The sequence below is a fragment of the Sphaeramia orbicularis genome, chromosome 4 (genome assembly GCF_902148855.1).
Source record: "Sphaeramia orbicularis chromosome 4, fSphaOr1.1, whole genome shotgun sequence".
Classification (NCBI taxonomy): domain Eukaryota; kingdom Metazoa; phylum Chordata; class Actinopteri; order Kurtiformes; family Apogonidae; genus Sphaeramia; species Sphaeramia orbicularis.
Genome location: NC_043960.1, coordinates 29,961,797 through 29,977,412, shown reverse-complemented (window position 1 = coordinate 29,977,412; position 15,616 = coordinate 29,961,797). Strand labels below are relative to the sequence as shown.

General features: G+C 38.2%; 1 protein-coding gene across 8 annotated transcripts in view; it reads right to left on the bottom strand.

Annotated features, from left to right (window-relative positions):
* Window positions 1-15,616, bottom strand: part of ptprfa (protein tyrosine phosphatase receptor type Fa) — a 563,163-nt gene that overhangs the window by 150,640 nt on the left and 396,907 nt on the right. For all 8 annotated transcript variants that reach the window (XM_030132451.1, XM_030132452.1, XM_030132453.1 and 5 more), the window contains 2 exons: window positions 4,868-4,985; window positions 2,669-3,250 (listed from right to left, as the gene is read on the bottom strand). In XM_030132451.1, the coding sequence (XP_029988311.1) occupies window positions 2,669-3,250; window positions 4,868-4,985 (700 nt within the window). The remainder of the gene's footprint in view (window positions 1-2,668; window positions 3,251-4,867; window positions 4,986-15,616) is intronic.

Sequence of the window (15,616 nt, the reverse complement as noted above, 5' to 3'; positions counted from 1 at the left end):
CTAAGACTGGACCATGACAAATTCAAGGAATGCTGGAGACCGTGGATAGACTTTATAAATACTTAAAAAGAACATACTTGACCCCCATTGTTCAATTGCTACTCAATTGTTCTCTTTGTTTGTTTGTCTTTTTTGTTTGTTTGTTTTTTGTCTTGTTTTATAAAAAAAAAAAAACAACTACCAATGTATAAAATATGTAAATCTTGCATTGTAAACCAAATAAAAACTTGAATTTAAAAAAAAAAAGAAAAGCAGGAATATCAACTATTCTATATTATAAAGTAAAAATGGGATTTCAGAAGTGGTCACAGCTGAGAACCCATTCCAGAGCGAGAGGCAAAAACCAAAACTCCAAAATGAGGATAATTTGGAAGCATCTATAAGTTGTTATATCACTGATGGCGGCTATGGTTGGCTCCACGAAGCCCTGACTCCCATTGACTTACACTGAACTCTGAGTTTTTAACCTCACACACACTTCCACTGTTGTTCTGGTTAACAGGTTCAACTAAAAAGACAGTAAAATGACTTTGTTACATAGTGAAGATGATGTTTCAGTCAGTAGCTAACCTAGCGTTTAGCATCAGCTTGAACACAGTTATGACCCCTCATGCTCCTTATTCTCCATTCCTTTTGTCCATATATGGTCACTTCTGGCTCCAAATTGAGTAGGTGTGTTTCTTTTATGAACTACGTTTACATTTACTCACATCTTCACTTATTTTAGTATCTTGTCCAGGAGTGTCTCATAAATTCTGTATTTGAGTAATATATTTGGTGTTAAATTCCACTTTTATACTTCTACCTGCAGCTCCACCCACACTGAGCTTTGTAAAAATCATTTGTGTTTTTGTACCTAGAAGATTGGCTGAGATTGTTTGAAGAAATGTTGAAGAAAACTGCACAATATACATCAGGCATGTCCAAAGTCCGGCCCGGGGGCCAATCACGGCCCGCGGTCAGATTTTATATGGCCCACAGCTTGGGTTTTATATTATATTATTTATGGCTCGCTTGGACTGTTGAACCGAGTACATGAATCATAAAAGGTTCAAAATGCAGTTTCTCCTTTCACCTCATGGTGGCAGCACCACTCTAACTCTATCTGGCTCTGTGACCTTACCGTGAACACTTTTTCGCTAATTTCTAACCACGGCGCCTGTAAATAAAAAAACGAAAGTTGACAGTGAGGGCCGCCGCTTCCAGGAGAGATGGGAATTACAATTTTTTTTCACTGAAAATCGAGGCAATTATGTTTGCCTAATTTGTCAAGAGACTGTTGCCTTGTTTAAGGAATTCAATGTAAAGAGACACGAGCAGACAAAACATGCTAACGCATACGACAAGCTAGCAGGGAGTGAGCGCTCCGAAAAAGTGAAGCAAATTCAAGCTGCTTTAAACTCACAACAGTGACTCTTCATGTGAACCTGGGAGTTCAATGAATTCACCACCAAGGCAGGATACCAAGTTGCCAGATTAGTTGCCTCTAACTGCTGGTGTTATGTACTTGTAGATGTGACACAAAATGTTACTTTCTGAATGATTTTGTGAAAGACAAGAGTAAGAGTCATATGTTTTCATCTTAAACGTTAACAGACTTTGCATTACTGAGTAATATATGAGTAATGATTGCTCATATAAGTCATGTTTAAAATGAATGTGGGGTTAAGATTTTTATCAACTTGGAAGTTTAAGATACTCTATACAGTTTGTTCTATGTTATCTGACTCCAGATGTGAAAGGAAGGCAGAATTGTTTTTTTTTTTTCCTTTTTAATTTGTTCACACCTGAGTGGCTTAGATTTGGTTACATTGCCATTTAAAAAAAATGATATTGTGACAATGAAAATAAATTGTTGTAGAACAGCGCATTTATATGTAATTTTTACTGTTTAAAAACTGTCTGAAGGGACTTCTGGCCCCTGGCAATGTCCACATTATCAGATCTGGCCCTCTTGAAAAAAAGTTTGGACACCCCTGATATACACTATATTCATGTAAGGATAAAAACACATTTTTACTCGGAGTATGGCAAATTTAATTGTGCTACGTTTACTTTCATTTAGTGTCCTGTAAAGGCCTGTACATACCCCACAATAACAAAGAAAATTGGTTGTTTTTTCAAAGTGGCAAGAACAAGAACAATGTTTGTTCTGGCCAGGACATTTTATAATTCATGAAAAACTCAAATGCAGAACTCTCAGGAAGTTCTCCACTTTTTTGATTTTCTCAGTCGGACCGAAGCCTTTGTGTATTTAATTTATTTCTGTGTCCTTGACTACGGTACTGATGAAGATCTGGAGTTGGTCCCCAAGTATCTTCAATGCCAGCTCACTGCTCCTCATGTGTGCTATGTCCTGATGCTAATTGCTAATGCTAATGCTTTGTATTGTGTATTTATTAGGATGGGTGAAATGCAGAGATCAAATTTCCCTATGAGGATAATAAAGCGAGTTACCCTTTAGCTTTTTTAACCTAACCCACTTCACATTTCTGACCAATCACCAAATCTCGGACACCTTATGAAAAAAAAAAGTTCTGCCTGGATGATGTGTCCAAAACAAGCTGCAAGAAAAAATTGACACCATTCTTTTCTTGCAGCTGTTGGAGAGAAAACACACTTCTCTTTTCTTGTGGAGTTTGTAATAGTCTTAACGTCTGGGCCTCACCTGGCATGGAGGTGGACATGGTCCTGCTCTGGATGCTGGGACTGATGGGTCCTCCTCCTTTGCTGTTGAAAGCTTGGACTCTGATGTCGTAGGTGGTGTCAGGCTGCAGACCTTGCACGGTCATCTGTGTTTCTGTGGTCGTGTTGGTGCTGTTTTGCTGACTGTTGATATCTCGGTACACCACCACATACTTGATGATCTTCCCGTTCCGCCCGGCCAGAGGCGGGGGATCCCAGGAGAGTTTGGTGGAGGTGGCGGTCAGGCCGACTACGCTCAGATTCTGAGGATAACTACTGGGGATGTCCTCTGGGGTGCTGATCTCCTTCACATACTCCTCCCCGTTGCCCGCTCGGTTTTTGGCACACAGTTTGAAGATGTAGGTGGCTCCTTTGTGGAGGCCTGTGACTGTGAAATGATCGTCCATCTTTCGGAAGTCTTTGATGGTAAAAGCTGCCTCCTCTGCTCTCTTATACTGCAGCTGGTATCCAATATGCTCCCCAACCATCTCTTTAGGAGGCTGCCACTGAATTAGGGCGGTGTTTCCTATGGTGGTGCTGATCATCATCGTAGGCTTGCCAGGGACTGGAAAACCAAAAACATCCTCCTCATTTCTAAGCCTCAAACACTTAATTTCTTGAATACACACTTTGTCAATGTGGGAGTTTGGGCCCTTTCAGTTTCAAGAGGGTCTTATTTGAATTGCATTTCCAATAACAAGGATGTAATTTTCTCTCTGATTGTAGTGCAGCTTCAGATAAATGAGACAAAATGGAGGCTGTTCAAAAACAGTTTATAATTACAAGATTATGGTGACAGTTATCTTAACAATGGAGAACGGCAGGATATTGGCCTTAATCTAACAAAAATGAATGTCATGACGTCCCCCAAAAAAGCATTCAAGCTGCATAATGTGTGGATTTTAAATGCAGGATGAGCTCATCAGATAACAGAGCAAACACAAGGCCAGTTTCCAGTATGGATATTTTCTAAAATAAATAAATAAATAAATAAATAAATAATATCAGCGCCAGCATGTGTGTCATAGTACTGACTACTGGCTGCTGGACTCTTTTTGCCTTCTGTCATAGTCTGTTGTTGCCATATCTGTATTGCATTATGGAATATTTATGCTGGCAGAGTGTCCAGAACTTACTGTAATATTTACCTGGAAATAATATGCAATTAACAAACACATTTTATAGGACATACCCTGACCATAAGGATTACATGTGATTTGTTTTGACTTCTGTTTTTCTGTTGTTTTATCTCTGTTGGTCAGTGTTCATACTATTATATTATGCACAGCAGTTTTTATATCTGGAAAAACTGCGACATGACAAAAAAAATATTGGAGCAACTGGTAACAAACCATACACTGGCAGCTCAGAAGTATATTATTCACAGGCTGTTTGAGTAATTAGGTTATTATGACCCATAGTTATGTCCTGTTGTTTAGCAACATCCAGCAGATGACCACATATTTTCATATTTCATTTGTTACGGTAACCATAGCAACAATCGGGATCTAACATTCTTAATTTTAGCCACAACCATAAACATTTCCCGACCAACCTTTGTGTTGTTTTTATGTGAATGGAATGTATGTGTGAAAATACTTCACATGGTATATTAACACATAAAGACCCAAACACCCACTATTGACCGAAACCATGTACTGATATAAACTGTTTAATACCTGTTGATCCATTAATCCTTTCAATGCAAGTAAATAATTGGTGTAAAATCCAGTTTGTCATCTTTTCATGGTCATCAGATATGACCCATTTGGATGTTCAGAGGCTCCGTAGTGAACGTGGAAACACCATCATCTTCTACAACATTGATTCACCAGTAAAACCACTAGTGGATGGATGCACTTGTTTTTACATTCAGTTACTGATATCTTTACTGGAAAAAGTCACATTTTCTTCAACTTTCTCTGTTTCTGATATAAAACCCCTCAACTTTAACCTGCGGTTTTATGGACATGTAAATGATCAGTGAATTAAATGTAGGAAAATATGTGATTTTCACTGGAAATATGCAAAATGCAAAGGGTAATATTATAATAAATGGTGATAAATTGCTTAAGAGAGATTACATACAGAGAAAAAACTATTTGGGAAGTGCCACAAATGTAGCACTGGGTCTTTATGGGTTAAAGTAGCTAGAACCCACATATATACACTGTAAACACACCTGCTCCTGTCGTGGTGACCACCTTGGCCTTACTACGAGCTCCATCTCCCTTTGTGGTGTAGGCAGCCACAGTCACCGAGTATGTGGTCTCAGGGAGGAGTCCTGTGATGATGGCCTCCTGTGTGGTACAGAGATAGGATGAGGAGGGGGGAGGAGGGGGGAAGAAGAGATAAGAAGAAAGCATTAGAGAGAAATAGAAGCAGACACAGAGAAAAGGCAAAGGTGAAAGTAAAGACAGAGAAAAGGGCAGCGGCGTCCAGGTTCAGACACCCGCCTGAGATGAACTGGCAGCCTGTCAGCCAGCGTACAGTAGGGATTACTGTACCAGGCACTCAGGCACTTTAGACAAGTCAAGCAAACGCAACGTGCATCAGCTTCACATTTCCAACTGTTCCCAAGGCATTTGGGAAGGTCATTGATGTAAACTTGCCATACATTTAGATAACACTTGGTAGTTTCTGTTTCGTGGCTGCACTGAAGAAGGTCTAATTGGATTAAAACTAACAACCACAATAACTTATTTGTTTGTAGTTTTAATTGGGTAAAACATAGATATCAAACCAATTTTAGTTCAGGAGCCACATACAGGCCAAGCAATACTAGTTGGACAAACTACAAACTTTTATTAACCTATCACTATATGATGTTGATGGTATCGTCTGGAAAGTGATTGTAAAACATGTTGTATGTGACATATGTGTATGCAGAGGTGGAGGGTGGTTGGCATGGTGTGGTCAGACATGAAGGCATCTGTCATTGGATATGTGTATGTTTTGTATTAGTCCTTACCTATTCAGGGAGTACAGATGAAAGTGTGCTTTTAGCTGAATCAAATTAAACACAATCTCTTTGAAGTTATTCTTAATGTACATGGTTCCTGTTAAATAAACTAAACTAAGAAAAAGGCTTCATTGAGCTGCAACCTTCAGCTCTTGTTGGCGCGGTTTGCAGCTGAGTGTGAAGCGGCTGAGATGAAGATCAGAACCTCCAAGTCTGAGGTCATGGTCCTCAGTAGAATGGAGCAGAAGATTGACAGACGGATTGGGGTGGCGTCTGCATTGATAATAATAATAATAATAATAATAATAATAATAATAATAATAATAATAATAATGGAATGGATTTATATAGTGCTTTTCTAGACACCCAAAGCGCTTCACATCATTGACCCATTATTCATTCGCTCTCACATTCACACTCTGGTGGTGGTAAACTACATTTGTAGCCACAGCTGCCCTGGGGCAGACTGACAGAAGCGTGGCTGCCAATTTGTGCCTACAGCCCCTCCGACCACCACCAAACATTCATACTGGCACTGGAGGCAGGGAGGGTAAAGTGTCTTGCCCAAGGACACAACGGACTGACTAGGGCAGAGCAGGATTTGAACCGCCAACCCTTCAGTTATTGGACAACCCGCTCTACCACCTGAGCCACAGCTGCTGTTGTGGTGAAGATGGAGCTAAGCTGGAAGGTGAAACTCTTTATTTACCTGTGGTAAACGTTCCAACCCTCACCTATGGCCATGAGCTTTGGGTAATGACTGAAGGAATAAGGTCACGAGTACAAGTGGCCGAAATACAAAAAAAACAACAAAAAAACAAAAAAACAAGCGACCAAAATTTGTTTCCTTCCCCAGGTGTCTGGCTCAGCCTTAGAGATAGAGTGAGGAACTCAGACATCTGGGAGGGACACAGAGTAGAGCCACTGCTCCTCCACATCGAGAGGAGCCAGTTGAGGTGGTTCGAGCATCTAATAAGGATGCCTCCTGGACGCCTCCCTGGGGAGGTGTTTTGGGTGTGTCCAACCCTGAGTAGACCTCTGGGCTGACCCAGGACATGTGGGGGAATTATATCTCTCAGCTGGCCTGGGAACACCTCGGGATTCACCCGGAAGAGCAGGTGGAAGCAGCTGAGGAGAGGGCTGTCTGGCCTCCTCTGCTGAGGCTGCTGCCCCCGTGACCCGGACCCAGACAAGCAGAGGATGACAAGTACAAGTACAAGTAAGATAAGTCTAAGAAAAATGCTACTTTCTAAGATTGCCATGGTGTAAATAGACTTATACAGGAACATAATGACCTGGTTCTGTAATGATTCTAAGACATGGAAAAGAAAACAAGGGTAAAGATGCAGATGAACTGACACCAGACCAGGCCTTGGTCCAGGCTCATGTTGGCGGAGAGCAGGTATTATACACAAAAAATGGAATACAGCACCTATATCTATCAATTATAAAAACTTAGTTTCCTTTTTACAATGAGGTTCTTCAGAAAAAGTGTGCAGATGTTTTTCATGCAGAGTACTACAAAGCTGCATGAAGTACGTAAAAAATCTGATATTTACTGTATGAAATGAAGACTGAAAACATAATACACTAATGGTCCTTTAATGTCACCTTTAGATGTACTTTTTTGTTTCTAGTTGTTTTTAAAATCCAATGTTCTTCATTCACAGGCTGCATAATATTAAGAAAATAGTTGTGTGTCATTGACTTAAATAAAACATTTTTTCTCTATTAACTTTGAAAACTAAACATTCCCTTTGTGTTTTGACCACACAAAAGAAAACCCTGATGACACTGTTTATCACAAACATCTGATGACTGATAACACAGATTACTTCATAACCAGGGCTGTTTATTATTTTGTATGTATTGCTACTTATTCACATAATACAGACATATTTTCTGTGTGACAGCATGATGCCAAAACCAAAAAGCAAATAATAAACCTCATGTCTCTCCTCAGGAAAACGTCTACCCACACAAAGCATAGAAACACTAGTTCATACATGCTCCTCGCCTGTTCCAAATGGATCATTAATATGTGACATGTACAATTTCTTGACTGCTGGGAGTCCATTAAAAGCTGGGAAAAGGCCTTTCTCCTCTCAGAAGGTGGAGGATTTTTTTCTGGTACTTTTCTGCAAGTGATGAGAAGAGATGAGCAGCAGAGATGAAGCAGCTTGTGATGACAGAAAAATGACAGTGCGATGGTGGTGGAGGTGTGGTTTTATATATATGTGTGTGTGTGTGTGTGTGTGTGTGTGTGTGTGTGTGTGTGTGCATGGGGGGGGTACAATTCCAGCAGAGAACACCCAGCGGGTTTTATTTGCCCCATTAGACTGGCGCCTCCGCCTACAACTTGCAGCACTGTGGAGACAACAGTGCAAATAAGCCCTTCAACAGTAGCCCGGGGTTTCAGAAACAACCAAAGTTCTAATTATTATTTTAAGGCCAGCAATTTCATATCTATCACAGCATGTTCAAAAGGTTCCTCTTGAGCTAATTTCAGAGCAGATATGTGCAGAGCAGAACTCAGCTGGGGCTTAAAGAGTTAAGATGTTTCCCTTCTTCCTGTCTTCTCTGCAGGGCAAAGAAGGTGAAAGATAAGAGGGGAATGTGACTCATGTGAAGTGACTGAAGTCCTCTAAAAGCCTCATTATTTGAGTCTGGTGGTGTTCCTTTTCACTTTTGTTGCCAGAGACGTTCTTAGATTTGGAAAAAGAGGGGGGAAAAATCTAATTAGGCTTTCATCTGGCTTTTTGAAATGCAGAGCTTGCAGGAGTTTGTCAGGATGGATTCCCAAAGACTGAGCATTCTTTTTATAAAAAGGCGGGTTGCAGCTCTCCTCTGAGCGGGAAGTCCGGTTTTGCACCAGCCAGTCAATCAGCAGAGACTTCCTGTGTGTCAAACATCAAATGTAGAGTGTCCTCCACCTCTCCTCTGTTTCACCAGGGGGGCTTCCACTAATACTGGGAACAACTCCACGACAAAAGCTCATTAGCAGTTACCATACTGTGCTGATTCATTCCCACTGAGAGTAAAAGTACAGACGGGGCATTTTAGGGAGTTTTTAATAAATACATGAGACCGAGTTTCACCTACAGTCCAGTCAGCATGGCTCTCTAAATAGTGACGTCTTATCTGTCAGCCATTATGGGCACAAAATCTTGTCATTAACCTTTAACCCTTTCATGCACGAATTATGACAACCTTAGTCAAGATTTTTTTCTTCAGTGTTTAGCCATAAAAAAAAACAATGTGATCAAGTTTTTTTTTTCCTATGGAGTTACAAAAATATCCATGCATTTAATTTTTGAAGTAAAGAAACATATGTTTAAAACCCAATATCAGAGAGTGATATGAAAACAATGAAATAAAAACATTTTTAATGCTGCTAATCTGATGTCTTCTCACATTTCAACATATTCTAATGCTAGTAATTACTCACTTCATGGAGATAATATGCAAAAAAAAAAACCTTCTTGTCTAACAAATAACAATTGATTTACACTCAAACATGTTAGTGCAGATCAGGTTTATCAAGAACAGTAAAGTTACAATAATAATCTGAATTACAGTGTATGGGATGGTGCATAAGCGTCCACTGTGTTGGCTGATATGGAACTAAAACAACAAAACCCATTAATATACAAGAGAACAGCTGGAGAAGAACTGTCCACTGGAGTGGACAGTGCATGAAAGGGATAACAACTAATTTTAAGGCATTTTTTATTTATTTGATGAAGACCGTGAAAAGTGATGGAAATGTGAGCGGTCGAGGAAAAGCATTCATGCCCTTTCTTCACCCTCCCCTATACATACAGTATCTGTGTAAATGGGAACGATGCGGTGGCAAAGTGGTTAGCACTTCTACCTCACATTTAGATGATCCTGGGTTGAGTTTATCTGTTTTCTCCAAATCACATGGGATTCCTCTGGGTCCATTAAAATCAGGGACATATACATTCATTTGCCCTTGACCACAGTGCTGATGAAGATCTGGAGTTAGTCACTGAGCACCTTCAATGCCAGCTCACTGCTCCTAATATGCTAAGTACTAATGCTAATACAAATGCAAGGTACTGTGTGTAAGAAACTGAAGTTTCCTATGAGGATAATAAAGGGAGTTGACCTTCAACCTTAACCCCTAAAAATGTATTTATTTTTATTTATTTATTTTTTTGGTCAACTTTACTCCAGGAGTTGATGATATACACATTGATGCTGGATACTATGTGCCATTAAAAAAAGTAGGAAAAAAAAAAAAAAAAAAAAAGATTACAGAGAGATTATGTAGAGAAATGAGTCACTTTTACATTGGACAAAACTTTACTGATATTTACTAAATGTCGAAAAAACAGAAGTGCGTAATGTCAGTTTTTCCATTAAATTACAAATGCGATGATTTGTTTATTTATAATCGCAAGACGACACGAGAAGTCATTCCATAAACATGGCAACGAATGTAAATATCGTGTTGATTTACAGATATATTCATTATTATTATACATTACCCGTCTATGCCATACTAAATTCAAAAATGATTTGGTTTCCTGGTGTGTCCACACATACCGCACCATGTTTCTTTTAAAACTTTTTTCTTCGCTTGATGTAACATCCATCAACATCCTTTTTTTTTTTTTTTTTTTTTTTAAATTCATGACTCTAGTTGTGGAAGAAGGTCTTTCCATTGCAGTTTTGCGTGATATACCAATTGTTCTACGCCCGAAAAAACACCTCATGCCTGCGCAAAAACTTTTAATCGAAAAATGAGAGTTTTGGCAAAATTATCATTTTCCATTAGACAAGTTTTTATGCACAAGTTATATTCACGAAATTTGAGGGTCGATGGAAAAGCAACTGTTGTGGGCACAACATGGAAGATTCTGTTCTTATTTTAAGTGATTCTAAACTAATAAAAACATAAATATGGATATTGTAGTCCATCTCTTCAAACAGACCAGCCTAAATTTTACATATTGAATCTTTAAAGAGTTATTAACCTAAAAACCATAACAAATTACTTGTATAGTATCATTATAGTAAGCAGTTTTATTTTACTTTAGTTTGTAGGTGCTGAACACTTATAAATGACCACTGTCTATTACTGCAGTGAATGGTAACTATGACCCCCTAACATTAATTTAACCCTGACCATATTTTCCATATTTCCCTTACCATACCTAAAAAAACATATCCAAAGTAAATGAAGAATTACATCACAATAATAAGGTTCATATGGATATTCTTGGTGTCTATGGACATTTAGAGACCTCACAGAATCTATTCCCATTGTCTAAAATATGGTATCTATTACTATGCCTGAGTAAACTGTAACAAACTAAAAGAGAAATTAGAATTTTTTATCCTCGCCTGTTTTTTTCGGCTGGATTGATGATGATATGCATAAATTAATTGTTCATGTTGGAGATGTTTAATAGCGTATATTTCACCCCACAAAGATTAAAAATCATGTTTGAACATTAAAGTTTGCACTAAAATACACTTTTAATGTACTTTTATTAACATTAGGGTCTAAACTTTGAGCAAAAGTTGAAAAAAACATCCATTGTCCTGATTTATTATATTTTTATAGTAGATGAATATTAATATAATTTTTTAGCCCTAATATAATTTTTTATAAGGGGTTTTTAAACACAAAATATGTAATACTTGTCCTAAAGGATCTATACTGGTAATAATAATAGCAATAACCATACATTCATTCATCTTCTGAACCGCTTCATTCTTGAGAGGGTCATGGGGGCGCTGGAGCCTATCCCAGCTACCTATGGGTGAAGGCAGAGTTCACCCTGAATGTGTCACCAATTCATTGCAGCACTGACATGTAGAGATGAAAAAAACAATCACACTTACATTCACACTTATGGGCAACTTAAATTAGCCAATGAACCTATCAGTGCAGGTCTTTGGATGGTGGGAGGAAGCCGGCGTACCAGGAGAGAACCCACGCAGAGGGAGGACAATATAATAATAATAATCATCATCATCATCAACATCATCATGATTTTTTTAACCACCATTTCCAATGTAAATCCATCTGACATGAAATTAATCATATTTACTAGGCCTGTAACGGTACACAAAATTTTCGGTTCGGTACGTTTTCGGTTTTCAAAGCCACGGTTATTTTTTTTTTTCGGTTTGGTACGGGAAGAAAGAAATTCATTCATTCATTCATTTTCTGAACCCGCTTTATCCTCACTAGGGTCACGGGGGTCGCTTGGAGCCTATCCCAGCTACATAGGGGCGAAGGCGGGGTACACCCCGGACAAGTCGCCAGTTCATCGCAGGGCTGACATACAAAGACAAACAATCACTCTCACATTCACACCTATGGGCAATTTAGATTAACCAATTAACCTATTAGTGCATGTTTTTGGATTGTGGGAGGAAGCCGGAGTACCCGGAGAGAACCCACACAGACACGGGGAGAACATGCAAACTCCACACAGAAAGGTCCCACCCCCTGTCGACTGGTGTTGGAATCGAACCCAGGACCTTCTTGCTGTGAGGCACGAGTGTTAACCACTGCACCACCGTGTCGCCTGGGGAAGAAAGAAAACCCCTCAAAATGTCTATTAATGCATATATGAATTTTTTAAACATTTTTCCCCCCAATTTTTGGAGACAATAGAAAATAGAAAAACAGGAATAATATAATTCTGCTGCTACAAATCAAATAGAAAATAAAATAAATTATTAATATTACTAAATGTATTTTAAACATTAGTATTGCACTTTTCCCTGAAAGATAGTTTCGAACAAACAAGAAAAATCTAATCACAGTTCTGTCAGTTCACATTCTGCATAAAAATAACAAAAAAATTCCACATGAAGTGCAACATTAACAAGAGGGTAAACTGGTATTCTGTTTAAACAACCTGAAGAGAAACACTGACAACACAATGAACCAAATTATTTATTTTAGGACAGAGAACAAACTATTTAGGACACTGTGTGTATTTGTGTGTGCCTGTGTGCATGGGGGATTTTTTTTTTTTTTGTCGGAGCCGGGGGGTAGGGGGGGCGCTCAGTTATATACCTGGGGGTGGGGTCCATAACTAACGTAACGAACACTGTTGTGAAACGAAAGTGAAACTTTACATACTTTCAACGTTCTATTTATTCCTCTATTATACAGCATACGTGACAGACAGACAGACAGACAGAGCAGGTGCAAGTGTTTTAGAACTACCGTAGTTCCTAGGGGCCAAACAACGTCCGTCTTATTAACGTCTCTTTCCTCGTTGTTGTCTTTCACCTGAACCTGAACTGATCCAAACTGGACTGAACTGACGGTGGAGGGTCTTCAGTCTCTTCCTTCCAGGTTCACATCATATTTCTTGTTTTTTTTAACCTTATATCAACTGCTATTTCATATTTTGGGTCAATGTGTGCGTCCTTCCATATGTCCGTGTGAAACTTGCGTGGATTTAAAGTTCCGCATCGAACGACGTCCTTCGTTCCTTTTTCTTTTTCTCATCATACAGTGCCATTTCGGTACAGCTGTGTACTGAACTGCACAGGTGTGTACCAAAACGGTTCGGTTCGGTACGTGTGCCGTTACAGGCCTAATATTTACTGATTAAGCCTTACCCACATCATGTTTAGTGACATGTATTCATTTCATTCTCCAAACTAGCTGAAAGGAATGTTAGTATTGCACAGTCCCTAGAAACACTTTAAATGTTGGCAGACTTGTAGACTGTAGAGAGAACCCATCCGGAAAAAACAAGAAGTGACTGAACTGCCAATAAACATCCAGTGGAGTGCTAAAAAAACGATGTAAGTGTACTATATATGAATTGAATCTGACACTATAAACTGTTTAAAGGACTACCAGACCTGAAATTTTCGACACAGTGACACCACCCATGCTGAGTCTGTCTTGGTTACTATCTGACAGCATCAGTACCAGACTTCCACGCTCCCTTGCTTCTCTTAAAAACACTATAGATGTCTTGAAATGTCTTCAGTCATCGCTTAAAAGAGGATATCGCTAATTCTAATTTGAGGGATTCCTTTCTGTTCATTCTCCATTAGTTCTGCCCAATTATCTTCACTCTGTTTATCTCATCCCAGTGATGTAACTTGTAACACGTAGAGGATGTGGTACTTTATAAGTAAGACGAACTAGAATCACCTCTTCTACTACCAAAAATACCTACTCAAAGATACGTCACTTGAAAGTCACAGCAGTGGCAGGAAGTGCAGAGACAACAAACAGTACTTTTAGAGTCTGAAAGTGAACAGGTTTTATTATCACTTGGACAGATAAGTTGTATATCTGAATCCTCTCCTTCTGCTCCAACTCATACATATCAGCACAAGTGACTATGATGCATTCAATGTCAGAGCTTTTTGTAGGACTTCTCTCATCCTCAGCAGCTATTTAAAGACCACATGGTGAAACAACTACAGGAGCTAAGTTCTCAAGGATATTGCCACATCCATACGAAGTATAGCTGCAAACAACAGACCCAGATTTCCAGGGACTTGTTTCATTAGATAAGATTAGATTAAACTTTGTCAATACACATGTACAAGGTAATGAAATGTTGTTTAGCATCTAACCTGAAGTGCAATCAGTCGACAGTATGCACAAAAATATAGGATAGATTATGATGTAGTATAAATACACTATATGAATTATTATATACAGATTAATAAACATAGTAGTATATGGTATTGAAGGGGTAGAGACATAATACGGGTGAGGTCAAGGGTGTCATGGATGGACAGCCCACTACTTTTTCGTTCATAACTTTTGAACCAGACAAGTTTAGGACAAATATTACACATAATTGGAAAGGTCTAAATGCCATTTTAAACATACTCAAAGAGCAACATTTTGTTTCAAATATTTTAAAATGAAAAATATCAAAAACTACTGCGTCACAGATGGACAAGAATTTCATCCTAAAATGTATTTAGTGTATACCTTAAACCCTCTATTTAATAACCTAGTAATTGGTTAGAGCAAAAAATATTTGATCATACCTAAACAGCAAGAGTTTTGAAAAATGGCAGCGTCACGGATGGACAACAAAAGTAAATATCAAATTAAACATTTTTTTATTTCATTCATCAATATCATATCCTTTTTTTCCCTTTTTTTTTTTTTTTTTTTTTTTTTTTTTTAATATTTACAACATACAAAAAATATTAACCCTTTCATGCATGAACTGTGAGAACCTGAGTCAAGATTTATTTTTTGAGTGTTTTTATTCCTCGTTAGCCATGAAAAAACAATATGATTGAGGTTTTTTTTTTTTTCTATGGGGTTACAAAAATATCCATGCATTTAATTTTTGAAGTAAAGAAACACGTGTTTAAAACCCAATATCAGAGAGTGATATGAAAACAATGAAATAAAAACATTTTTAATGCCGCTAATCTGATGTCTTCTCACATTTTAACATACTCTAATGCTAGTAATTACTCACTTCATGGAGATAATATGCAAAAAAAACCCTTTTGTCTAACAAATAACAATTGATTTCCACTCAAACGTGTCACTGCAGATCAGGTTTATCAAGAACAGCACAGTTACAGTAATAGTGTGAATGTCAGTGTATGGGATGATGCATAAGTGTCCACTGTGTTGGCTGATATGGAAATAAAACAACAAAACCCATTAATATACAAGAGAACAGCTGCAGAATAACTGTCCACTGTAGTGACCTACGCATGAAAGGGTTAATATTATATTCAAATGTACTTTGCATAGATATATGCAGTTATTAATTTTATACACTGTGTGTTTAGAATATGACATAAATAATAGAATAGTCAAATATCAATGTATTTGGAATAAATTTAGTTTATTTATGAGAGTTTATAAAATGAACCCAAAATGACGGCAGAAAACTTTGTCACTTTCCAAACATTCACACTCATAAAACTCCTCTTTTTTTTTTTTTTTTCACAGATTTTTTCTCATTT